The 26636-nt window shown below is 36.7% G+C and overlaps 1 protein-coding gene across 1 annotated transcript in view; it reads right to left on the minus strand.

The window, feature by feature from the left end:
- Window positions 1-1483: 1483 nt before the first annotated feature.
- Window positions 1484-26636, minus strand: part of LOC140153485 (uncharacterized) — a 44557-nt gene continuing 19404 nt past the window's right edge. Inside the window, exons 8-15 of the mRNA XM_072176247.1 lie at window positions 14227-14409; window positions 12500-12606; window positions 10632-10757; window positions 8820-8942; window positions 7507-7626; window positions 5211-5717; window positions 4046-4238; window positions 1484-2407 (exon numbers count right to left, since the gene is read on the minus strand). Of these exons, the coding sequence (XP_072032348.1) occupies window positions 2382-2407; window positions 4046-4238; window positions 5211-5717; window positions 7507-7626; window positions 8820-8942; window positions 10632-10757; window positions 12500-12606; window positions 14227-14409 (1385 nt within the window). The 3' untranslated portion in view covers window positions 1484-2381. The remainder of the gene's footprint in view (window positions 2408-4045; window positions 4239-5210; window positions 5718-7506; window positions 7627-8819; window positions 8943-10631; window positions 10758-12499; window positions 12607-14226; window positions 14410-26636) is intronic.

Consider the following 26636-nt stretch of genomic DNA (forward strand, 5'->3'; position numbering starts at 1 on the left):
ATGTTCAGCATAATACGCTAGCAGGATGTGCCAAATGAGTTGATTTTATTTTCCATATCCTTAGTGATAACCCATGCACATTCTAGTATAAAATAAATTAACACTATTTTACAACAAAGTCTCTTATAAACATTAACACATTGCGCATTTAAAAAAGTTTTTCAAACAATACAGCTCATACACATTTTTATCAAATTGAAATAGACTTTTAGTAAGTCAAATTACCAATAATTTGTAAACAAGTGAAGGATCTGACCTTTCTAATAAATCCATCCAAAGTCATATTTTTGAAAAGAACAAATGATTTGACATAACAAATTACTCATTGAAATGTAAGCACTTATTAAATTTTGCTCAAAACAGCATTCAATTTCATCAATTATTTGACAGTGTCCCTTATACCTGTACATTTTTGTTGCACTTCTAATGAGGACTGTTATAATTCAAGTTATAGACCCTGAAGGAAAACAGAAAAGTTTTTGGTACAAAAAGGGAGGTCCCCTGGTGAGGCCTGGTCAAACCAAGGGGTTAAACATACTGCAGTTACTGTTCATTTTCCTATACACAATACACAGTACTCTCACCATTGACGTGTGACCTCTACAAACAGTGTATGTTATTGGTATAGGGCATTGCCTAGTTGTGAAAAGCTGCTCATAAAACAGGAAAATTGCTATCTAAAAGCCAAAAAAATATTCTACTCATATACTTTTATACAGAGCAAGTGAAAAAAAAGGGGGGGGGTGGGCAGTATTAATAAGTAAAAAAGAAATCAGCAGAAAGAGGAAACCTTACAAGCTCATACAGGGTTTTAGCACATTTTACAAACCCACTTGGGTCCGTAGTATTTACAAAATTGATGTCCTTATCAACTATGTAATGTTACAAGATTGTGGAAACTTTATAAAGTAGAACTTATTCTAGATCTGTAGCAAAAGCAAAGTGATCAAATTGTCTGAAGTAAATTTCCTAATTACTCAGAGGTCTGATGATCACCATCCCGGAGAGTGATCATTTTTGTTGATCAGCCAACCGGTGTGACTGTTTATCATTTCTAAGATCATGTTTGTATATGCTCGATGCACAGCACATGATTCTGAACAATTAGGAAATTCACTTTAAGGTTCTTCCTATGGGATCAATTATGCAACATTGAAAGTGTTATAAAATCTGCATGACTATTCTAGATTTTGTGAAAAGGAATAAGATAGATTTTAACTCTGATTTGATACATTTTGTGTTCACAATCCTCTTAAAATGTTTGTGTGTGTGTGTGCTATGTCCTTAAATAATGAAAAACAAATAGCCTCCCCATAAAATATCTACCCAATACATCCCAGCCAGTAGGTTTTACACAATATGTGTTTAGACGGTAGCCTGCTTTTGATAGTAAATTACTTTCCATTATATGTTTCACTACCTGGAGAGAATTGATCGAAAATTGAATTCCTTCCTGAGGTTCGTCTGTCAATGAGTTGACCAGATCACGAGGATGTCATTATAGCTAGAGGCAGTATATAATACAAATGGGTCAATGAGTTACATAAAAATGACCTTGTGTGGTATTTGGTTCCCAGGAAGTGAGTTTTGCTTGAGGCAATTTGTGGTTAAATGTTGATCCCTCACTACAAGAGTTATTACCTCGATTTGGTTGAAAAAGGAGGTGAGACATGATCTCTCCAGGTAACAAAACATAATGCGACCCAACAATAAACTTACAGAACTTGCAAGTGTGTTCACATGTGATTTGCTTGTAATTCAACTCACAAGTAAGTGTGTCCTTCACTGGTATCATGCATACTTTCGAGTTACTTACAAGTCATGTTCACACAGGCCTTTCTTTCGAAAGTAGCTCGTTACATGCAAGCTATCATGCATGTAAAATCATCAAATGTTACTCGCGAGCAGCCGGGAAAGAAATACAAATCTATTTTTCGGAAATGTTACAATATGGCTTTAATCATTGGAATAATAAGATGTGGCAGCTTTCCCCAAGAAACTCAACAATCGTAATACAAGATAATACAAGATTTGAACAGAACAGCAATGATACCCATACCGTAAAACCTTGTCTACAAGCATATAGTGTTTTTGATGAAAGTTAAATTAATACGATACATGCGTAAATATGCTGATACAAAAGACTGGTCTTATAATAATACTTGTTTGTATATGCTTGGATCTGTAATTTATTTGCTCAAACTCCATAATGGCACCTGGATTAATTTAGCTTTCATCAGAAGCACTCTATATGCTTGTAGACAAGGTTTTACGGTATTCCTTTTAATATGGAGTTGATCACTCAAGGAGATCAAGTCACATTACCGATTAAAAAAAGAGGAAGTAGGTGTGTTTCACCAATTATTTCTGCAATTATTCCTTCAAGCATACAGCACTTCCAACACATCTGCAAGACAACAAAACAACACATAGTAAATCACAAAGTCTGCTTATTCCATGTTTGTTCTAAATTGAAATGAATTGAAATGTTTCATACTAAGAGATACATATGTTCATTAGGTTTCACTACCTGAAGAGAATTGATCACAAATTGAATTCCCTCCTGAGGTTGGTATCTGTCAGTGAGTTGACCAGATCACTAGGCTGTCATTACAGCTAGAGGCAGTATATGACACAAATGGGTCAAAGAGTTACATAAAAATGATCTTGTGTGGTATTTAGTTCCCAGGAAGTGAGTTTTACCTGAGGCAATTTGTGGTTAAATGTTGATCCCTCACTATAAGAGTTATTACCGTCGAATTGGTTGAAAAAGGGGGTGAGACATGATCAACTCTGTTCAGGCAGTGTAACCTAATGTGATTTCCTTTCAATGACACTTTTCTGTATCTCTCTCACCGGCTCACCCCCACCCCTTCTCTCTCTAACTCTCACTTTCTCTCTAACAACATAACACTGAATAGAAAAAGGTGAGACAAACACAATATGAATATTTTTGGCATGTCTATTACAGGTTTCTGTATTTGGCTTTTCTGACTGAAATTAAATATAATTCTATCTATCCCCTGTATCATCATATAACTCAAAACAGGGTGACATATCATCCTGTTATTGGTGTATGGTAATATTTGCAATAGCTGACTTCTTTTGCCTGAGCACATGGCTAAATTTTTACTTGAAATCAAAAATTTGAAAACATTTTGTGTATATCTGAAAACAACTTCAAAAGATATGTGCCCAGGTCTTTTAGTTGTTAAAGTTTGATTGTTACCATGGAAAGGAATAGTGCACAGGTTACAAATGTGACAACATAGAAGACATGATTTTGCAGACCTCACTGAACATTTTGATACATAATTTGTCCATTTGAAACATCTTTCCAACAAAACTGTGAAATAGGGCTCTTTTGGCCATATGTCCTATCTACTGAAATGAATATTTATATCTTGAAGGATCATCTCAAAACCTTACACAAGATAACCAGTTAAGAAATTTCAGGACTTTTGGTTCATCTTATTCTTTTTAAACTTCCAAATATATAAGGACATCCATTGCAGAGTATATACCACTTTTTTGATAATCATCATGTTGTTTCCTTATACACCAGGCACAAAAGAACTCGTCAGTTATATTCATCCTTGCTGTTCAATAACTTGATAATTTTGGATTATTCTGAAATATACATTTTGTTAATTGGACTTTTCTTTCTCATTTGACACCCTGTTCGTGAACATTGAGCAAGAATTGATCAAGCTATGCGCCTCCAAACTCTCAAACCCCAAAATGAAATGTTGCAATTTTAACGATTCAATTGTGCCTGTTACACTGTGTGCATTATTGATTGGCCCGTGGTGCTTGTGTGCAATACAACGATGCGTTCCCATTGAAAACCGTTGAAAATGCAACTTTTCTTTTTTGGGTTTGAGGCTTTGGAGGAGCATATCTTGGTCAATTCTTGTTCGTTTTTCACGACAGGGTGTCCAATTAACAAAATGTATATTTCAGAATAATCCAAAATTATCAGGTTGTTGAACAGCAAGGATGAATATAACTGACAAGTTTCTTTTTGTGCCTGGTGTATACTAACCTGAAGGCATTTGTTGTAGTTGCGTGCTGGTCATCTTATGATCTGATACATAGCGTACTACTCGTACCCCATCATAACTGCAGGTGCTGTGATCTAACTTGGTGATGCAGCATTCAGGCGGCCCTACTCCCCTGTCTTCATACTCCAAGCGTTTTCTTTGAAGATGTTCTCCACTAGATTGGGTATGAGGTATCTGCAATATTATGGTCACAATAAAAAAATGTCCAGTAACACTGCTGTTACCATTTCACAAATATTGATATATTATTTTGTTTTGAACATACTATGCACATTTGTAAGCTTTTGTAGGTTTTAACATGTTTGCTCTCAGTAACTGGCTAGAAAATTGATCTTAGTTTTTCAGGTAGCCTTCTTTATTCTTCATTAAAGGAGTATTTTGTGACCCTAGCATCCTCTTTTTATGACACTTTTCATTAGATATCCACAAAAAAAGCTTATTCCCAAGATTTGAGTTGATTCCGATTTTGCGTTTGCGAGTTATGCACGATTATGTGTGTTACCCTGCTCCATAGACAATGTGTTGTAATTTTGTTCTGGAAATTCAAATTTCTCCACATCTTTGCTAAACGAATTAATCTGCAAGAAATATTTTGTACATAAACATTTTGTAGCCAGAGGTTTCCCGTGATATAAAAATCTCAACTTTTTTTGAGAAAAGTGGGGGGATGATGCTATGGATTGCAAAATGCCCTTTTAAGCAGCACAACATATTTTTAAGGGCAAGATATAGCCTATACAATTGAGGCCAACCAGCAGTGTTTTCTATACAAAGCACATACAGGGGAGAAAGGAACAGAGGAAAACACTGCTATTAAATTGGCTTCTACATATTTAAGTATGACAACTAACAAAAGTGAAGACAAAAATAACGCTTCATTTCAAAGTAGGGAGCCAGATAGAAGCACTTTATTTGCCAAAGAGGGAAAAGATTCAAGAAGTGATGATGGGCATATAGGGCAAGTTTCTTGATTGGTGGCTTAGCAATTGGCTTGTCTAGCCTCAAGGCTAACAAGGTCGTAAGACCAGGCTTAACCCTATTCTATTACCCTCCCCCCCATCAATTTTGTGCCATGTGTCTATAAGGTCCATCATGTTGCCACTCAATGCTAAATATGATCCATTGGCACTTTATTATTTTACTTACTGCCTCAGTCACATGCGATGGGCCTTTCATGCGATATTTTCTCTTGGATGGTGTAAACGGCACATGACTCTCTGGACTACTCCTCTTCAGTTGCGACCTTGGAGTTGCATGAGATGAAGTCTCAACTGAATCTAACAATGGTCCCTCTATCATATCGTTTGTGTCGTTTGGAATAGGAATGTCCTCTAGTCCAACTGCATCATTGATAAGAAAAGATGTAGTTATAGCTGGCTGAACTGTAGTTATGAGTGGTTGGATTGTAGCTTTAGATACTTTGGTGTTAGACTCCAGTGGTTGTGTAGCCTGTAGTTGGATGGTAGTCTTAGGTAGCCGAGTTGAAATGGGTGATTTGGTTGTAGTCCTGGATGGTTGAGTTGTAGCTATGTCTGGTTGTATTGGTTGAGTTGTAGTCACAGCAGGTGGCGGTTGACATTCTATTATCGTAGTGTCAATTGTGTTGTTTGGATGAGCACTAGTTGACTTCATCTCAACACCCAGATTAGATTCCTACATAAAAATAGAATTCAGTAGAATGAAAGTTTGTATTTGTTGGTATGGTATACATTGTAATTTAGGATTTTAAACTCTTGACACAAATGAGATTGGCTGCTGCCAGTTATCATGAGTGTATGGTAAATTGTTGGGATGAAGTATCCAAAAAATCACTGATCCAGGGTTTGCCTTTAAGCTTAAATTAATTTGAAATTTTGTCAAAATATGGGGTCCATGCAGTAAAATTTTATGGGGTCCAAACTCCAAAAATTGTTCACGCAGCAATTCCCTGGACCATGCAAATAAAGCACATTAGAAATGTACTTTATCTGTACTTTCTGGGTACTTTAACTGTACTTTCTGGGTAATTAGTACATATAAAGTGTACTTTAAATGTGCTTATTTTTCATATCCTTGAAAAACTGTGTACTTTAAAGGTACTTTAAATGTGCTTTATAGGACTTTAATTATACGTGAGTATACTTTAATTGTGCTTATTTTGGACTTAACCAAATTTTGAACATCAGTGTGTACTTTAAATATACTTTATCAGTACTTTATGTATACTTTACCTGGATTGGGTTTCCCCTGTGGTATTGTCAGCAATGTAAGAGTACTTAAAATGTGCTTTTCAGTGTACTTTAAATGTACTTTAATGTGGTCATCATGGTCATGTGATGTTTACATACAAGTCACATGACTACATTCTTCTAGATTTGAAAAATACCGACGGCCATCTTGTGCTAAGGTTGTATATTGCAATGGATGTATAAAACTGTTCATATTATATAAAATGAAGCACTTAATGGACTTACAAATACAGGCTTGATTACAGGAGATAGTTACTGGTAATGTATGCTTGTGAACATAATTGTGTTACCAATACTTTGATAAGCTCCATAAATGTGGTTATCTTATACTTATAAACTTACTGGTATATGGTATGGAACCTCGTTATATTTATCACGTTTCAGGGAGGTGGGGGACACTGAAATTGGTCTATGTATGTGTGACCCAAAAATATAAGTTTGTTTGTTTGTTTGTTTGTGTGGTGTTTTTTTTAAAACATGAAAGGCACATGCCTTGTTAGAGGTCTGTTGTATATACTTTAAATATACTTGTTTTGGTATAAAGTATAATTAAAGCACAGTACTTTAAATATGCTTGTTTGGTATAAAGTACAATTAAAGTACAGTACTTTAAATGTGCTTTTTTCAGTATGCTTTAAATGTACTTTTCTCGTCATTGTGCTTTATTTGTACTTCAAAGGTACTTTATTGTCATTCCAAATGTCGCACATTGGAATGTTGTTTAGAAAGCACATTTAAAGCACAGTGCTTTAAATATACTTGTTTTGGTATAAATTATAATTAAAGCACAGTACTTTAAATATGCTTGTTTGGTATAAAGTACAGTACTTTAAATGTGCTCATTTCAGCATACTTTAAATGTACTTTTCTCGTCATTGTGCTTTATTTGTACTTTAAAGGTACTTTATCGTCGTTCCAAATGTCGCACATTGGAATGTTCTTTAGAAAGCATATTTAAAGTACAGTGCTTTAAATATACTTGTTTTGGTCCAGGGACATTTTGTGAAAAGAAATTACACTTCTGTTACAATATGGCTTTAATTCTGCAAGTGACAAGACAGGTAAGAGAGCATGGAATTGAATTACAATGAGGGATTTGAACTAAGCATACACCACAAAAGAGTATGTGATAATTTAAAATGTTATTATAAATCATCCCCCCAAAAAAAAATCAATTTTATTCTACAAAGAAACATTTCCACAAAGATACTAACCTTAATTTCCACTGGTGGTAACACTTCAGAAATCTGAAGAGGTTGTTTATTCTCCTTTACACTTTCTACTACCAAGTCAGTGATGTCATAAGATGGCAGATGTACAGCTGACACATCAAACTGAAAAACAGTAATAATAAGGAGATGATCCACATATAGACGAATCCAATTTCACACATTCCTACACCTCAATGGTAGCCATAGCCATGACGGGAACCCAGCTATCTCACCTAAAATGTGAAATGATGTGGCCTTGAAGGGTATTTTAAACTGCATTCTATCACCCGTGTTACACGTAGACAAAAGAATGATGACAGTTTACAACACAAAAGAATCTAACAACGAATTTTAAGCGGGTTTAATCCACCCAATTGGATACTCACAACACCTGTTTGGTGCATGCGGGGTCCCAATAATGGCCGACCAAATCCTGACCATGACTTGGCTCATTGGATTCGTCTATACCAGTGTTGGGAATCTTTACAAATGGTGCCTTTCCTTTCTGGCCAGACATGTTGTCTGCCAACAAATTTGCCTGGACGGACATGCTGACATTTTCCACAGACTGTTTGGATGTTAAGCCAGAAGTGATGCCTTGAATAAATATTTCTGGCAATTTTTCATATGAAAAAGTGATTTTGGAGACAACTTTCAAAAAACAATTTTGACAACTCGGTCAGAAATAAATGAGCGCTGATAAATATCAGATAGCATGTACCCACAATCCAGGTCATAATTGTTGGAACACTTTAACATAGGTACTTCAAATATGCCTCCCCCCATTCCATTGATCAATGTTGGTAGTTGTATAACAGAAATATTGGTTTCAAACAGTCCTACTTTGACACAAGTGTTCCAACTAGACTTATTCCACCAGCCGTCTACGCTGAGCATGTACTGTGTTATGCTTCGTAGTGACGACTGATTATCTTACAGTTGCGACTTTGGTTAATGCGCATATAGCGCGACTGACTAGCGGCGCCGTGTACCGCGTCGTGTGTACTCGCGCGCCGTTGTGACAATATCACGCTCTGAAGTTCTAAAACAACAAACTCGGTCTTGGACACAACTGCGCATTCTCAGTGAAAGTTTGCAACCTGCTTAATATTCATGTGCAACCAGAATCTGGTTGCAAAAGTCTGCCACTTTTTTTCCACGTAGTTTTCTCAGTCGTCAAGCCAGAAGATTGACGAATGAGGGCAGCAGTCTATGTTCCAACTACTTATGACCGGAATTGCAGTTTATTTCATATGAGTGTCACTCACAATGAAAGTTCTATAATAAAATGAGAGCACATAACATGTATGACTTACTGAAAGCTGCATCATCTTGTCTTTCTTGCCTCCTCTGGTTGGTGTGCTACTCATTCTATTCAGTTTCCGATCACATGCTACCATAGATTTAGAAAAGGAAATATCTCTGCTCTCACTCTTACTCTATAAAATAAAAAAGGAAGGTGACCTGATATACTTGGAAAATAGAATTCTTAAAACTTAGGTATAACATAAAATGTTGTCCCATTCACACATTAATGCAAAAAGAACACATAAATGTTTCTTGTAAATGTGATTAATTCCTTATGGAATTACTGACATTTATGCAGTGTGATACTGGTAGTCTACAGTGTTTTTATTAATGATAATCATTATGATCATGTAATAAATTGATATCAAATGAGAGATTCTATTTTTCCGAGTTCCAAATCGGTGTATTTCAGAAGATATCATCAAAAGACTGTTGAATTAGTCTCAAATGTGGTATACCACATTTGAGACTAATTCAACAGTTTTTGGATGATTTCTCTGGAAATATACCGATTTGGAATGCCTAATTTCAGTATGTTATTTTGATGGGGTAAAGTGGGGGAATGAGGTTGTCAATCAGGATACCCACCTTTAACCCTAACCCCCTAAGGGCTTTTCGGCGACGGGAAGGGAAAGAAGGAAAGAGTAAAGAGAGAAAAGAAGGAAAGAAGTTGTTTGCTCTGGGTGGGATTCGAACCCGAGACCCCTCGCATGCCAAGCACTCGGTCGGCGACACTTTGCCATGGGTCTTGGGCTTCGCTGGCCAGCGAAACCGTGCCTATATATCACTTAGGGCGATTGCGTCATCACACCACGTGGGATGCATGCACGAACAGCGCATATATCAAGTAGTATTTTGTAGTATTCAGGTGGGTTAGGGTTAAGCATTATTAAATTATTTCCAGAAAAAAAATTTCCCCCCAACTTTCATGTGCCCTTTTCATTTTGATCCACACAAATGAGCAAACACAAAAGAAAATTGCAATTTCATCCCAGCGCCTACATTGTGGCAGTCAGCTGATTGTTAATGAGGTCAATCTGCTCAATGTGTTATGAAAATCCTGTAGATTTACACATGCAAGGAAAGATTTCATCCATACAAAATTAATACGGCAAATGTTGCAATAACAGCCATTATATAACACATGGAGAACAGAAGAAATGTTTTTGTGTGTGTCAAACATGAAAAAGATCATTACGTTTTGTTACCTGGAGAGATTTGATTATGTCTCACCTCCTTTTTCAACCAAATCGACGGTAATAACTCTTGTAAGGAGGGATCAACATTTAGCCACAAATTGCCTCAGGCAAAACTCACAGGTCATTTATCATGTTTATATGTAACTCATTGACCCATTTTTATTATATACTGCCTCTAGCTATAACGACATCCTTGTGATCTGGTCAGCTCATTTACTGATACGAATCTCAGGAGGGAATTCAATTTTTGATCAATTCTCTTCAGGTAGTGAAACATAATGATGTGGAACAGGGAAAATATTGAGATGAAAGGCTCCAAATGAATTAAATGGGCTATTCCACTTGAAATCTACACTCACCCGTGGAAGATATGGATGAAGTCTTCCACAGAGGGAGTATAGGTTTCAAATAGAATAAACGATTGGGGAACTTCCCCAAATACTCACTCCAGTAGTGGAAGATATAGGTAAAGCCATTTACAAGGGGAGTGTGGGTTTCAACATAATTAGCCCTCGCCAATTCCATCTGAAAAACATACACCCTCTGTGGAAGATGCTTCTTAAATCTTCCACAGGGGTTTTGTAGATGGAATAGCCTGATTACTCCATCAATTACTCTTACCTGTTTTAAGATACTTGGTTTTGTGGGCAGCTGAAGAGGTTCTTTCCTTATACTACAATCAGGAAGGTTTTCTTTACTGCTGAGTAGAAAGGAAACTTGTTTCTTGCCACTTGATAGACTGTTACTCTGAGGAAAAAAGTAATCAATGTAATACAAAAGGTTATTCTTAAACACTGTTCCTGCAATCTTATTGGTTCTTACCCGTGTGATATGACACGATATCACATGGGTTAGCGTGTGTGCATCAACGTGATACACGTACTCGCTATTTGAACCAATCGGAGACGCATAACAACAACAGGACTGATCGATTTTAAGCCCTAGGTATAATTCCTTGCAAAATGTAGGATTTAATTTGTAAAATTTGTAATACTTTTATTTGAATTGAAGTGTTTAAGAATGAGAATAAAGGTATTGTTTTTAGTCGTTGTCGTGAATCTATCGTCTCATATAACACAGGCAACATCATTATTTTTGGCGTAAAACAACAAGGCAAATTTTACTTAAAATAATGATGTCGCCCGTGTTATATGAGACGATAGATGCGGTTAAAAACAATACCTTTATTCTCTAAACATAATATTTTTGGTGAAATTATGTTCAAACATTGTACACTTTCTTCTGTATATAAAAATAATTGTTTGCCCCTGGATAGTACTCTAAGTTGTGTGGCATCATAAGGTAAAGAGATACTTGGTGTAACACACACCTTCAGAGTGGCTGACTTACACTCCCCCTATCCCATTCTCACAATAACACTATAAGGACAGTTTATTCTTTATTATTTGATGCACAGTCTATGAATCCATCCCTTGTTGTTTCTTTTTACGTCCCAAAAATGTCACATGTTCAGTTCAGTGATTTCCTACAATGCTCTCCTCACTTGTTTGTAATGTCAATTATTTATTTTTAAATGAATCCAAGCAGGAACTGTAATTTGCAACTCACTTTGCAACATTGTGTCCGATATCATCGAACTTCATTACACATCTGATTGATGATGATGTGATATCAGATGACGGGTCCCATGCGAGTGACAATTGGAAGGGTGGAGGCCCCCTTTCTTGTTATGGCAGGCTGTTTCACTCTCTCCCATATCTATTCCCTACCTCCTCTCTTGAACCACCTCTCCTTCTTATCTAGAATGACCACCTCTTCTGATGACACACCATCATCAATCAGATGCCTGATTAAGTCAGATGGTTGCAAATTAATTAAAAAATAATAGGGACGGTGGTCCAAGATAAGTCGTTCACAGATATGAGACTTTTTTGTTCCATCAGCCAATTTTACAAGCTGACCTCAAATGACTTTCGAATAGGCCAAAAAAAGTTGTTTGCTTGTCCTCGTCCGACCGACTATTTCGGCAGTCCTGACAGTAAAACTTTTTTTGTTGAAAAAAGGGTTTTTTGTTTTGTTTTTTCGCATTTGGAGTGTCCCTGGACCTATGGTTAAATGCTAGGATCATTCATGGTTGGACTTGATCGAAAAATTGGGTGGGACTTTACTTGAATGTGAGACTATCAGATGATTACGGTACTTCATTTACTTTTGGTACCTGAAAAAAAAAAAAGATATAAGAAAAACTTTTCTTGACAACTGACCCAACCCAACTTTGGACAGCCTAATCTTAAATTCAAGATCAAGCGTTATATTCGATTCCATTTTGTGTCTGAATCAACCCTAAATTGCGAGATACCAGACCCGATATCTCGACATGGTGTGCAGCGGTAAAAGAATACCGTCATCTGAATGAAGAAAACTTTTGCTGTATGAAACACCTGTGTGAAACTTTTTATCTGTACAGGAAGCTTCATGTACACAGCACAGGCACGACTAGATGAATAATCTACACAAAGAGTACTTACCAATGACAGCCGTTCCAAAGGAATTTTCACGGGGTCAGGATACTTGTGAGTTATACGTTTGGGTGTCAGGTTCATTTGCTTGCCCCTTATCTTCAATTGGTTGTTATCTGTGAATTAAATATTGCTGTAGTTGTGATATTCACTTAATCCAACATTGAATCTAACATCCAACATTGAACATAGTATTCTAATTAATATTTGCCTTTGATAAAGGAGCACGGTGGCCTAGCGGAACGGGCACTGACTCATAATCGGAAAGTTGCGGGTTTGAGCCCCGGCGACGCCATCATGTTGTGCCCTTGAGTAAGGCACTTTATCTCGATTACTCCTCTCCACCCAGGTGTTTAAATGTGTACCGGCATTCTTAAATGCTGGAAAGGTAACAGACTCGCTGTGGAGGAGGTGCAGCGATACCCCTATAGCAACATTACATGGAGGAGTCTGGCCCAATCGCCAATGAAAGAGAGATGGGCACTCCGATCACTGTTTATACAGGATCGTCTCCTTTACTTTCCTTTTTTTAAAGATCCCGCTAGGATCAAAAGCTCAGGAAAACTTTGAAATAATTAAAAATTGTGCATTTGTAACAGAATCCAAAGATCTTCTTGAATACTTGTTTGTGATCAGTGATTTGCTCATCCGGATGATCGTAAAAATCATCAAAATTCAGATTTTGGCACCTTTGTCATTGTCATAGATGTGCTAACATAGCCTGCGAGTGGTTCAACCGAAAACCGTGTATTTAAGACAAAATAAGTCATTTTACACAAATCTGTAATTTAGATACTGACAGTATCTTAATTAGCTACATGTATTTGAATGGGGCTTCAACTTTGTCAGTACTGCTGGTTTCTCTGTTTTTTGCCAAATTTGTCATTTCAAAAATACCAAATGACAATTTGAATGACTTATCCTTCACTTTTAAGCGATTTATAAACAATTTTAACTTTTTTACACTTGCGCTGGGATCACTGAATGGGTCTTTAAGAGACAAGAGTTGCTGTAAAACATTTTCATTCTGTAACAGACGATCATCTCCAGTGTCCTTGATGTAACTATGATTGGCCAAGCATCATATTTTACTAACTTTAATTTCTGATTTTACCAGGGATTTTACCAGTTATTATCAATGCATCCCCCTTCAAATAATTAAAGGCCTATTCAGTAATCCCAATGAAGGTGTAAACAAAATTGTCATTAGGTATTTTACTTTGAAAAATTTCACAAAAATTGAGAAAAACAGGAGTATTGACAAAGCCTCATTGACATATATGTGACACGATCTGGTTCATGGGGGCTAAAGGCGGCATATTTGAAACTGATAAAATACATAAGAAAAGAGACATCAAAAACTTCATAACTTTAGAACCAAGTATACTAGACCTTTGGTGTTTTCAGTGAATGATAGCCTATTGTACGTATAATGTAATAATTACAGCAACTCAATTTAAAAATGCTTTCTTTGGCTCCCATGGACCAGATCATGTCACATATGTAGCTAATTTCTCTACTTATGTATAGAAATTACAGATTCATGTAAAATGTCTTACTTTTGTCTTTAATAAACAGCCTTCAGCTTAACCACTAGCAGGCTATGTTAGCACATCTATGACAATTTTGATGATTTTTATGATCCTCAGGATAAGCAAATCACTAAATAGGTTTTTAAAATAGCTGCAGAAAATTCTAAGCATTCTCTGAATATAAAACTGATTGTATCCGTTTACCTGGGAAATCCCTCATAATTTCAATTTCGTCCTCTTCCTCCCTCTCCTCTTCTTTACGCATGTCTTCATCCTCTCCTACCAGTGTATCATCATCATCTGAGCTCATTTCTTCTGTTAATGTGGCACTATCGTCAGTGGGCTCTGATGAAGTAGCAAGCTCATAATCTGAGCTGTCTTCTATGTCTACAAAGGTAATTAAAAGAGATCACAATTACAAGACAAAACTATAAAACAGGTTTAAGGCCAGAATAAGGGGAGACACATTCGTCCACGACCAAATTTGAGATTTCTTGACACTTATGAACACTGATGGTGGGTTCATAGTAAATCGGTGTGCATCGGCAGACGTCTGCCGACGTCGCTGGCGATGAACACAAACACCCAGCGATACCGTTGTGCTGCTCCATCGCCCAGCGATGATCGGGTCGACGATGCGCGTACTGAGTTCGCGCGACGGCGATGAGAGCGGCGATGAGCGGTGTGAAAAGACGCCATTTTGTTTGTCAGTCGCTTACTTGAAATCTCAGCTAATAAATCCAAAAAAACTCAACAATTCTCAATGTTTATGACTTAAAACTTCGTACATATAAAGATTTGTGAACATGGACCATATTGTGTCCTCAGTGACTCTTAAATGGTACGAGATCTTTGAAAGGAAAGGATGCCAAATCACCGTAAACAACGCACACAATTTTCGTATTGGGCTGTCAATGTCATGACTGCAACTAGTGCAAGTGTACACGAAAATGTTCATGTTCATATTCACGTGGATTACATACTCCGTAGCACTGTCTTGATAAGGAATCCTGCCTTTCTGCCTCAGGAATGCATTCCAGTATAAAACCTGAACTTCTGATGTCACAAATGTTCGGTAAGTACAGTTTTAACACTTGCATGGCCAGGGCCCTAGCCTACATGGCCTAGCATGCCATGCATGATTATGCCGAGGCCTGTCAAAGAAAGATATGTAGGACACTGGTGCAATGAGGATTGTATGCTGATTTAAAACATAAAATATGAATTAACCGCCATGAGGGTTGGTGCGATCCATGCATTCAATGTATGCATGCCCTAAAGCCAAAGGGCACCGCAGTTCGGAGAACGTTACTACAATACAAGCCCGTCATCCCCGGGATTTTATCATGTCGAATCATATCATGGAATAGGGTCTAGTGTCGGGCATGATTTAATAATTACCGGTAATATTTATACGATATATGCAACCGTGAAAATCTTGAATAGGACCTAAGACCGCATGACAGGCTACATCCATGACAACTGCTACGTCAATGACATATTTTTGGCTTCACGGTGAATAGGCCTGGCACAGTCATGACAGTGGCAGTGACAATAAATGCAAGTCTGGACTTGGAGTCTGGACCAGAGACAGCGGCAGCCTAGGCTAGGTCTATGCAGTCAGGCTACACTGGATGGGCTAATGGCTTCATCTGGACCCTTTTATCGTGCCCAAATTTAAATATTAATGCTATGCAGAAGCCTAGGCCAAGGGGTGACCAGGTTAGCACAGGTTGAGCTCTGTCTTTTATACCCTACTTCAAGTAGTTTATATTAAAATAGAGGGAGGCTTAGGCCTGCTATTTTATGCCAAATGACATGCTATAAAATGAAGGGAAAACATAATATAAGGTAGAGTATTCTGAGTAGGCTTAGGCCATCTTAGATTTTTAAAGACTACCGGGTATTTTGTAACCAGTAATTTTGAAAAGATGTTATCGGCGCGGCTTGGTTGAAAAAATAATTATTCAAATCGTGTTTCTTTTCTTTTCACCAACTAGGTTATTGACGTGACTTGAAGTGAACTGGTAAACCTAACCATGTTCTTCAGATGTGGAGGGAATGGGACCACATAGGGCCTACTGAGAGAACAAATAGAGTACCATTTTTTGTACCAACAGGAGAAAGGTACGGTTTGTAGTAAATAAATGTAGGCCTACAACTTTATTTGATAATTTAAAGGCATATAAATTATTCATATTTTGATTTTATGATGTCATGTGGTACAACCATAATATAACATGAAATAACAGATTCCACTAAAAAGTAAAAACATTATTATAATCCACATGACATGCCAAAACGATTTTTCGTACTATAGGCCTATATGTACTATGTTGTAGAGTCACTGTAAGGCCTAAAAACTGTTTGATTGGTTTTTTTTTTTTCTTTAATTTATTTTTTGCTGTTAGGGAAGGTGGGGTTATGCCAATCAAACAATTTTTAGGCCTAAGTCAAATGTAAAATAGGGCCTACATTAATTATTTGTACAAACATTAAAACTCACAATCTCCGAATATCTTGTCTTTAAGGCCGTATAAAATTAATGTTTTGGTTCTTGTCCCCTCCTCAATTTCTGGGATTTGTCAGATTTTTTTTTAGCTTTTTCAAAATATTTTAGAATTTGTAATACTTTTCCTCAAACACTGTTGAGAAAAAAAATGTTCTAGAGCATTGTTTAATTTTTACATCCAGATTTAGTTTTAACATCCTAACAACCCATAAAATAGCCCTGTGTTGCAAGAGCTGTGAAGGCAAATATAATAAGGGTGTCTGACATTTATATTAGTTTACTGTTGTAATATTGCAAGTATCACAATATTTCTTAAATTCTTTCATTTATTAACAGATACAAAATGGCACCTGTACCTGAACTGGCCTACAGCAACAAGTTAATACTACAGATGGATGATATGGCCTGGATATTCTCTGCACCCCTCCCCCACTTCACCATTTCAGCTCACACTACTTGAAATCTCCTACTGGCGGTTCGATATCATACCATAGTGCATTGTAATGGTCAATGGACCTGACTTACGACATAGTTGCCATTGAAGATCAAGTCATGAAGAATCCACACTGAGTCGAGTGGTGTGTCCCCTTCCAATAAGGAACCCACCATTAAACTTTTTTTTTTTTTGTTGGCCACTTGGCCAGGCCAGCTCGTCAGATTATTTTCATTTTTTAGAAATATTAATGTACTTCAGACAAACAATTTGGCAGTCATTCCAGGGATAATACCAGTGCCAATGAAAAGAGTCGAGTAAAACTAAAATATACATTCAGATTGGCCTTACTTTATGGTGGTGTTCCTCAAGGCAATGGCATTGGTCTTGTTTCATATTTTACGGTATTTTCATTGATCAATGATGCCATGGCTATTCCAAAATCCAAACCATAAAGTTTGGAAGTTAGTAGTTGATTTGTTGAGGGCCTATAATGGAACCATTATCATGCAAGCCTCAGTTCCTGGATGTATCTGCATCACTTAATTGGACTAATGAAAACAAATGGAGGCTGTTTTAAAATTCTTAGGTTTCAATGTATATTTTTTAAGCTTTGATTTGTTTAGTTTTCCCCATGCATTTTAGCATAATTCAATTTTATATGTTGCTGGTCTGACGCTAAACGAAGTGTGTGTGCGGGGTGGGGTGGAGGTGCAGAAAATGTTAACCCTGGCATCTTTTTTTAATTCCCCACATGTGATGCCCAAGGTTTTCCATTTATAAATTTGACATCGGTACAAATAAATAAAACCAAGTCAAGATTTCCCCTAGGCCCTCAAGAACTAAAATTTTCCGGATTCCTTCAAATCCAAATATAACACAGTCTGTTAAGGAGAGTCGGAGCGGTGTCTGCGCTTAGCGTGTTTGTGCTCGAATATTGAGAAAAATAAAGCCTGCACTCACGCACATGTAAAGTATGGGTTAAATATCTATCCTCATTGTAATGAGTTTTATTTTCCCACATGTGCATGGGATTTTTTTCTGGAAGGGGAAATACATATGGAAATATAAATGACCAGGGGCTTCCTTAATTCATTTCCTATAAAATCAATGTTCATCAAGCACAAACGTTTTCGACAATATTGGCAAACGTATTGAAGGTTGTCAGAAAACGTTTAAATGTCAGGTTATATAAATATTCATAAAGGGTATGAAACGCTTTTTATTACTTGCAAAACACTTACTGCAACGTATTCTAACATAATGTTATTTAAGTGTTGACGAAAAGTTTGGTAAATTGTTTGCAAAAAATATTTTACAATGACGTTTTGACAACATTTTAAAATTGTTGTTGTGTTTTCATATAACATTTTAAAACTGTTTACATGACCTGCATATAACCCATTGACAAAACATTTTGTAAACTTTTTAAAAAATATATTTTAAAATGACATTTTGACAACATTTTAAAATTGTTGTTGTATTTTCATATAACATTTTAAAAACGTTTTTATGAAACAACGACAACATCGCATCGAAAGGGCTCCCATACCCGTAAGCGTTTAAATAAGGGACCGTTCACAAACACTTGTTAGAGGGGCCTGATGCAAAAGGGGGCCATTAAAGTTTTGACCCTCCTAAGGGGAGGGCTCTGAAAATTTTCGGGAAAATTCAGTAGATATGCTTTTCTATTGGGTTGACCCATAATTTTCATGTCAAAAAAAGGGGGGGGGCCTGAATTTTTTGAGATCTGAAAAAGGGGGGCGCAAACTTTTCGTGATGATTTTGTTTGCATCAGGCCCCCCTGCCAAGTGTTTGTGAACGGTCCCTAAACAAGTGGTGTTAAATTATTCTCGTTTTATTACCACTACGTACATGTATGAATCTGCAATTCTAACATTTAGTTTGTTTTAATAACTGGTAAAAATAAACATAATATACATAAAATGCAATGTTTGTTTGTGTGTTTGATTGTCAGTTGCCTTTAGGGGTGGTGCAATGAATAATTGTGTACCCGGTGGTGAATTGTAGAGGAGGGGGCAAAAGGGAGGAGGGAAGATGTTTTGGAAAGCCAAAGGAGGGGCACAGATTTGTTGGCAAGCCAAAATTGGGGAGGGGCAGGCAATTTTTGCCACAGATATTTTAAGCACTGTTTCGATATTACATCCTAAAGAGGGCGTGGAAACATATTGGGGAAAAGTTTTTTGTTGGATCAGTCCCAGCAAACACAAAAACATTTTCGACATCATTCATAAAAAGGTTATAAAAGGTTTGTCAGAAAGCGTTTAAATGTCGGGTTATATAAAGGGTATATTAAGAGTATAAAACGTTTTCATAACCTTAAAAATCATTTTTTGTTAATCTACTGCTCAGCAAAAAAAAATGTTTTACAGAAAACGTTTAAATGTCGGGTTAAATAAAGGGTATAAAAACGTTTTAATTGCAATTCTGGGTAAAAACCACATGTGCCTGCTAACGGTCAAAAAATTTTTATTGCCTGAGGTGAAAGGGCTTTGGTAGTAGGTTACAAAAAGTCACATCAAAAATTCCTCCGGAGCTTGTTGCCATAGCAACGGCAGTTTTTATGATTTTCGTGATTTTTGCTTATTTTGGGGTGAAAATAAGGAAAATATGTACTTTTCTGAATTGCTCCTGACTTTAAATTTGAGGTCACATTAAAAAGCAACCTTACCACCATAAAGTATTATCTTTGTGCTTTCCCCAGATGCAAAAAATATTTCAATAATATTTCTCCATGTGCAATTTTAGGGCTGGGCAACATTGCCAATTAAGCACTTTTGTAAAAATGCAATTTTTACCCTATCTTTGAAGTCTAAAAACTAATTTTGCTTGAGCACCCAGAATTATTTCCTCTTTGATGGTACTTGAGCAGACATTGCCCCTTTCATATTTTGTAAAAAATCTCTGGGGCTATTTGACCTGTAAAGCCAGTGTTGCCATAAAGTTTGATATTTTCAAAAAATGCATTTTTCGAAATAATGCATTTTTCTACATGTTTACTCATGTAACCTTTAATACCACCAACTTAATTGAAATATTTGCACACTTGCACACATGATTAGACACACACTGCAACGGAAGCAACACTTTGAGACTGGGGACAAGTCCTGTCCTGCAAAAACCGGTATTGCCAGAAAATCTTACTTCATTAATCCAAATTTCCAATTTGTGCATTTTACAATATTATGTATTCGGTTAAGTTTATACTATCAATGTCAGTTGAATATAATGTGCATTTAAACATCATCTGATACAATACATGTTCAGACACATGGGCAAGTTTCTCGACAGGTGGCTTAGTAAGCCTTAGGCTTAGGCGACCTTGAGGATACTATAGGCTAAAGCCTAGTTTTGACCCAAAATAGTTTTTACATGGACATTTTTTTGAAATATGACATATGCATCTTGGAAAGTGTATCAGTTTATTAAGATGGATGTTAAATCAAAAAAGTGACCTATGATTTTGACCTATGACCTCTTGTAATTCATAAGTAGGCCTAAAATGCGGTTTTCAATGATATTGTTCATTTTGGGTAAAAATGGACCTTTTACCATTTTAGCAATTTTTGCATTACAAAAGTTTTAAATTACACTTAACTTTATTGATAAACTAGCGGGATACCCGCGCTTCGCGCGGGTCCCCGCTAGATGAGTAAATGGGAGCGATCACTAAAACAGGAGGAATTACTGAAAAGGTAGAATCATTGAAAGGTAAATTTTATTTTTCTAAACCTGTCCCTTCTTGCATTTCCATTTTCTTTTCAGTTTCTTCTGCACGGGCCTAGTTTGTTTCCATTAAAACAAAATGCTATTTAGCTTGTGATTTTCCGTTTCCATGTTATTTATCTATCTAGGCCTAACCCCATTCCCATTATTTTCTAAATCTATCCTTTCTTATCGTTTCCCTTTATAGCTTCATTTTATTAGCTGCTTAGCTTGTGATTTCCGCTTCCTTCAGTTGTTATTAATTTTTCTTATTTTTCCTGATTAGTTACTAATTTTAACTTCTTTTTTCCCCTTAATTTTCCTGATTAGTTTCTTTCTTTCCCTCTTTAGTTCGCTCCCGTTTCATTTAGTTACTGTAACCATAACCCGTATAATAGACCTACCCGTACCTTTTTTGTCTTCTTCTTTTTTTTCTTCTTCTTTTTTTAAAATTCATTTAGCTCCTTTCTTTCTCTTCAGTTTCTTTTGCATAGGTCTATTTTGTTCCCATGCTGCTTAGCTTGTGATTTCCGCTTCCATGTTATTCACTTATTGAGCCCGTTCCCATGCATTATTTTATAAATCTACCATTTTTTACATTTCTCCTTTTAGTTTTGGCTTTTTTCTACATGATTTTTCATATTTCCTGCTTAGCTTGTGATTTCACGTTTGAATTTTATCTATTTAATTCGCATATAATCCACAACCCGACCCATCCATAGGCCTACCTTTTCAGTTTTGTCTTCCTTTCTTTTCTTTTCTATTTCTCTGGCACGGAAAGTTGGTCTGTGCATATTATGCACCCCAGACGCAAGCGCGTCACATTGCTCAGCACGCCCATGGAGTACGCCGGACGTACTAATGCCAAGCGCTGCTGCCAGTTAATTCTGTACGCGCTACCACTGAGTTTTGACAACAAAAAATCCCGGGAAAAAACCCGGTTTTAACCATAGACATACTTCTTTGTGTGGTTTAAACCAAATTTTCACTGATTTTGAGGCCAATTCTTGGTCTTGACAGTTTTCAACCAAATAAAGTGCAATGCGTTCCCCGTATATTCTTCAATCTCCCGTATGAATTTGGCTGTAAAACTAAACGACGATTCATAGGCCTAGAATAAATAATAAAATTCACGCGACGTAGCCTTAATCTCTTGGCTGCCAACTTCGGTGCAGTGGCGGAAAATGGGGTGCGTAGCTCAGCGTAGGGGCGAAAAGCTCGTAAGATCATTCTTAAAGTACGCGATGTTGTGCATCTAGATAGCCTGAATCATTTCTTGGCCACCTCGCAGTTGGCAGAAAACAGGGCAATGTTGCTCTTCGTACGGTTTTTTAATGGAAATATTGTTACGCGGTTCACACTGTCCTTATTACCCACAATGCCACTGCGATCGATTTTGCATAGCAACACGACAGTTTTTTATGTTATTCTCTTAGTTACCATCAATTTTTGCAAAAATGAACCTCAGATGGTTTAATGGCAATATGTACCCGATCAATGTACCACTAAATCAGAGCTGAAAGTGAAATCATCTCTGAGTCTATTCGCGCACAAGATTTAGCGACTTCCTTTTATTTATATAGATAGGGCTTCTTTAATTTTAGGCTATTGAGAGAATTCAACAAGTATGCAGTTTCCATGGCAACGACCATTTATGCTCATTTTAAAGCAAATATCTGTGAAATAGAGCTAATTTCCCAGTAAAATTAGCAAAAAATGGGCGTAAAAGGCCGTTTCCTTGTAAACTGGCATCTCTTTGAATTCTCCTAATAGCTTAAAATGTTATGCCAATCAAACAATATTTTAGGCTTTATGATAATCCTGTTAATGAAAATACACGAAACTGCTGATTCTTGATTACGAATCCACAAGGCATAGCCGAGTGAACTCGTATCAAGGAATAACAGTTTCAAGTGTATTCGCTGATTTAAACCATTGCTTTATACTAACAATACGCTCTAAAACTGTGGATTCTTGCATAGAAACGTGTCAAGTGTTCATTCGTAGAAAATAATCTTCAGTAATGAATAGACATCATAGCAATAGTTTAAGTACATTTTCCAGACATGATTTGTGTGATCTAGCCTGTAAATATATCAGATATTTTGTGTAATCTATTATGAGAATGATGAGTTTTAAACCTGACTCAACAGGCTTTCGTAGACTACATGTACACAATTTGTAGCGACACATGGCACACAAGGCTAACAAAGAATCGAGGCTATATTGTAGATAAATCCAATTTCATGCATTCCTACACCTCAATGGCAGCCATAGCTGGCCATAGCTGCCCCCCTTAGGTCTATCCCACCTGAAATGTGAAATGATGTGGCCTTGGCAGTGGCGGATCCAGGGCAGTCAGAGGGGGATTTGAGAAAAAATAGAGAAAAATGTACGAAATGGAGTGGCCCTCCCGTCCCACTCGGGCCCTGCATATTGGCGGGCCCGCAGTAATTTTCACATGCTTTTAGGACGAGGACCCGCCTTCAAGCAATACCTAAAATAATCGCCTTTCCTCCCTTTTCTCTTCTCTTTTTCCCCTTCCCCTTTCTCTTCTCTTCTCTCCTTTTTTTTTGGAAGGGGGGGGCGGCCGGAATGAGGGGGCCGGGCCCACTGCCCCTCCCCCAAATCCGCGCCGGGGTCTTGGCGGGGATATGAAACTGCTCTCCCTTCCAACCAATGATCATACCATGATACTTTTGGAATGGCAATTTTTGATATAGGCCTACACAATACACATACAGATAGAAAATTATCTTGAGGATTGTGTTAGAAACAAGGGGAAATCGGGAAAATAGGGAGTGTTTTAATTGCAACAGCCTATCATGACCCACTAGCTTCTTCACCAGTTGGATTATTATTTGCATTGTAAACATGGTAAATATTGTCTGCACGGTTGTTTCGATGTGAACACATGTGATGTTACCTTTCCACCCTGGACAAGTATATCTTCAACAGCCTGTCCTGTATCAACGTAAAAGTAGAAGTCAAATTGGTGGTATCAGAACGGATGTCTTAATTTAGGAGAGAAATTCAATAAGGGTGTCAAATAATGCAAATGTCAATATTGATGCCCCCATGGGAGTTTGAAGTTTATATTATTGTGCGTATCATTAATTTTACATGGCTACGTTTTCAAACATATGCACGCATGTTTGACGAACTCAAAAATTACGGGTAAGCCTGTGGGTAAATTAATTGTCATATAATCTGGCAATACCATCATTGCCTAAGTTTCAAAACCGGTTTGTGATGGTGGTTAAAAAGGGTCCATTTTTGCCCAAAATGACCAAAATGATTAAAAACCTGCATTTTAGGCCTACTTATGAATTCCAAGAGGTCATAGGTAAAAATAGGTCACAGAAAAATATTATGATTTACTTTTTTTTTTATCCAAACGTCCATCTTAGTAAGCTGATACACTTTTTAAGGTGCATATATCATTTTCCACAAAAATTTTATGTAAAAATTACTATTGTGGGTCAAAAGTAGGCTTAGTATCCTCTAGGTCGCCAAAGCCTAAGGCTTACTAAGCCACCTGTCGAGAAACTCACCCATGTGTCTGAACCTGTATTGTATCAGATGATGTTTAAATGCACATTATATTCAACTAACATTGATACTATAAAATTAATTGAATAAATAATTGTAAAAAGCACAAATTGGAAATTTGGATTAATAAAATATGATTTTCTGGCAATACCGGTTTTTGCAGGACAGGACTTGAACCCAGCCTCAAAGTGTTGCTTCCGTTGCAGTGTGTGTCTAATCATGTATGCAAAGTGTGCAAATATTTCAATTAAGTCATGAGTAAATATGTAGAAAATGCATTATTTTAAAAAATGCATTTTTTGAAAATTATCAAACTTTCTGGCAACACTGGCTTTACAGGTCAAATAGCCCCAGATATTTTTTACCAAATTTGGAAGGGGCAATGTCTGCCCAAGTACCAACAAAGAGGAAATAATTCTGGGTGCTCAAGCAAAATTAGTTTTAGACTTCAAAGATAGGGTAAAATTGCATTTTTTCAAAAGTGCTAAATTGGCAATGTTGCCCAGCCCTAAAATTGCACATGGGGAAATATTATTGAAATATTTTTTACATCTGGGGAAAGCACAAAGACAATACTTTATGGTGGTAAGGTTACTTTTTTAATGTGACCTCACATTTAAAGTCAGGAGCAATTCAGAAAAGTACATATTTTCCCTTATTTTCACCCCAAAATAAGCAAAAATCACGAAAATCATAAAAACTGCCGTTGCTATGGCAACAAGCTCCGGAGGAATTTTTGATGTGGCTTTTTGTAACCTACTACCAAAGCCCTTTCACCTCATGCAATAAAATTTTTTTGACCGTTAGCAGGCACATGTGGTTTTTACCCAGAATTGCAATTAATAACATTCCAAAAACATTCTTGAAAACTTGATACAAAACATTCTAAACAGAATGTTATTTTGGGGATGAAAAAATATTTTGTAAAAAATGTTTGCCCAAAATATTTTCAATAACGCTTTTAAAAGCGTTTTCATGACCTTCATATAACCCGACATTTAAATGTTATTAAAAGGTTTTGAAAAAAAAACATTTTAAGAACATTTCTGTGTTTGCTGGGTTCAAATATTTTAACATAATGTTATTTTTAAAAGTATTGACACAATATTTGGCAAAAATGTTTGCAAAAATAGTTTATACAATAACATTTTTGAAAACATTTAAAAATATTGTTGTAGTGTGTTTTCATACAAAACGCTTTAAAACGTTATCATGACCTTTATATAACCCGACATTTTAATGTTATTAAAACGTTTTTACCTAAACCAAAAGCCAAAATATAACTTACAATGTTTTTAAAACGTTTTTGTGTTTGCTGGGTAGGTTATTATTTGTGAAATGATTCAAAGGCAATTAACTTTTAAAAAGTAAAAAAAAAATGATTTGACTGATTTTCATTAACTAATGGATTATGATGATGGTCCAAAGGATCGAGTAAAGTAGTGATACCTTGGACAAACACCCCCCCCCCCTGAAAAAACGGGATAATAAAATAAAACAACTGACAATTCAATTTCCGGTCAATTTCATAATAGGCCTACAAATTTCACCCATTTATATCAAACAAGATTTCTTGCTATCTGGTCTCTATACAAAGTGATTTCACATCTTTATGTGTGAGTGCCAGTAGCGTATGGCAAAGGTCGAAAATTGTCAAAAATGGGCTAAAAAGTAGGCCTACAATAAAAAGAGCATAAGCATCTTATGATCTTAATATCAGGGTACCAGCACCCCCACCGGGGAAGCAGGGGCTATTTTAACGTGCCTCACCGTCACGTTCGTGCAATGAGATAAAAGTGTTGATGAAGTAGAGTGCGTTTCAAAAATAAAAAAATTGAAATTTTTACCTGAATGTGACCGTAAGAAAGGCTCTACCATTGTCTACTATTCACCAATTGCACGGTTCCGCCATATGAGAAGAGAGCCTCGATCTGGCAGCATGCATGAATGGGAATTGAACCAGTCATAGGTATAACATTGCGTAAAGTTACGTAATACTTCCTTTCATGTCTATTACCAGTTCGAGGCTCTCCCCGCATATGGTGGAACCGTGCAATAGGCGAATTAAAGCATATCTACACGGATGGTTAATTGTCACTGCACGAATATTTTATCTCGTCACGTACGTGACAGTGAGGCACGTTAAAATAGCCCCTGCGGGGAAGACTTCTCACATGAGGGACGTTTCGCCCCTTTCTCCCTTCCTTGGCTGCGCCACTTGTGAGTGCTAACTCTACGGGAGTCAGTACCCTAGTTTTTCAATCGTTCTGAGTTGAAAGAAATAGACCTCATTAATAATAAATAGGCCTATTTAGACCCATGCAATGTAATTCAGGTGTGCTTTTGTTTACAAACACAACGCGCCAGCTACACGTGCTTTTGTTTACAAAA

The sequence above is a fragment of the Amphiura filiformis genome, chromosome 5 (genome assembly GCF_039555335.1).
Source record: "Amphiura filiformis chromosome 5, Afil_fr2py, whole genome shotgun sequence".
NCBI lineage: Eukaryota > Metazoa > Echinodermata > Ophiuroidea > Amphilepidida > Amphiuridae > Amphiura > Amphiura filiformis.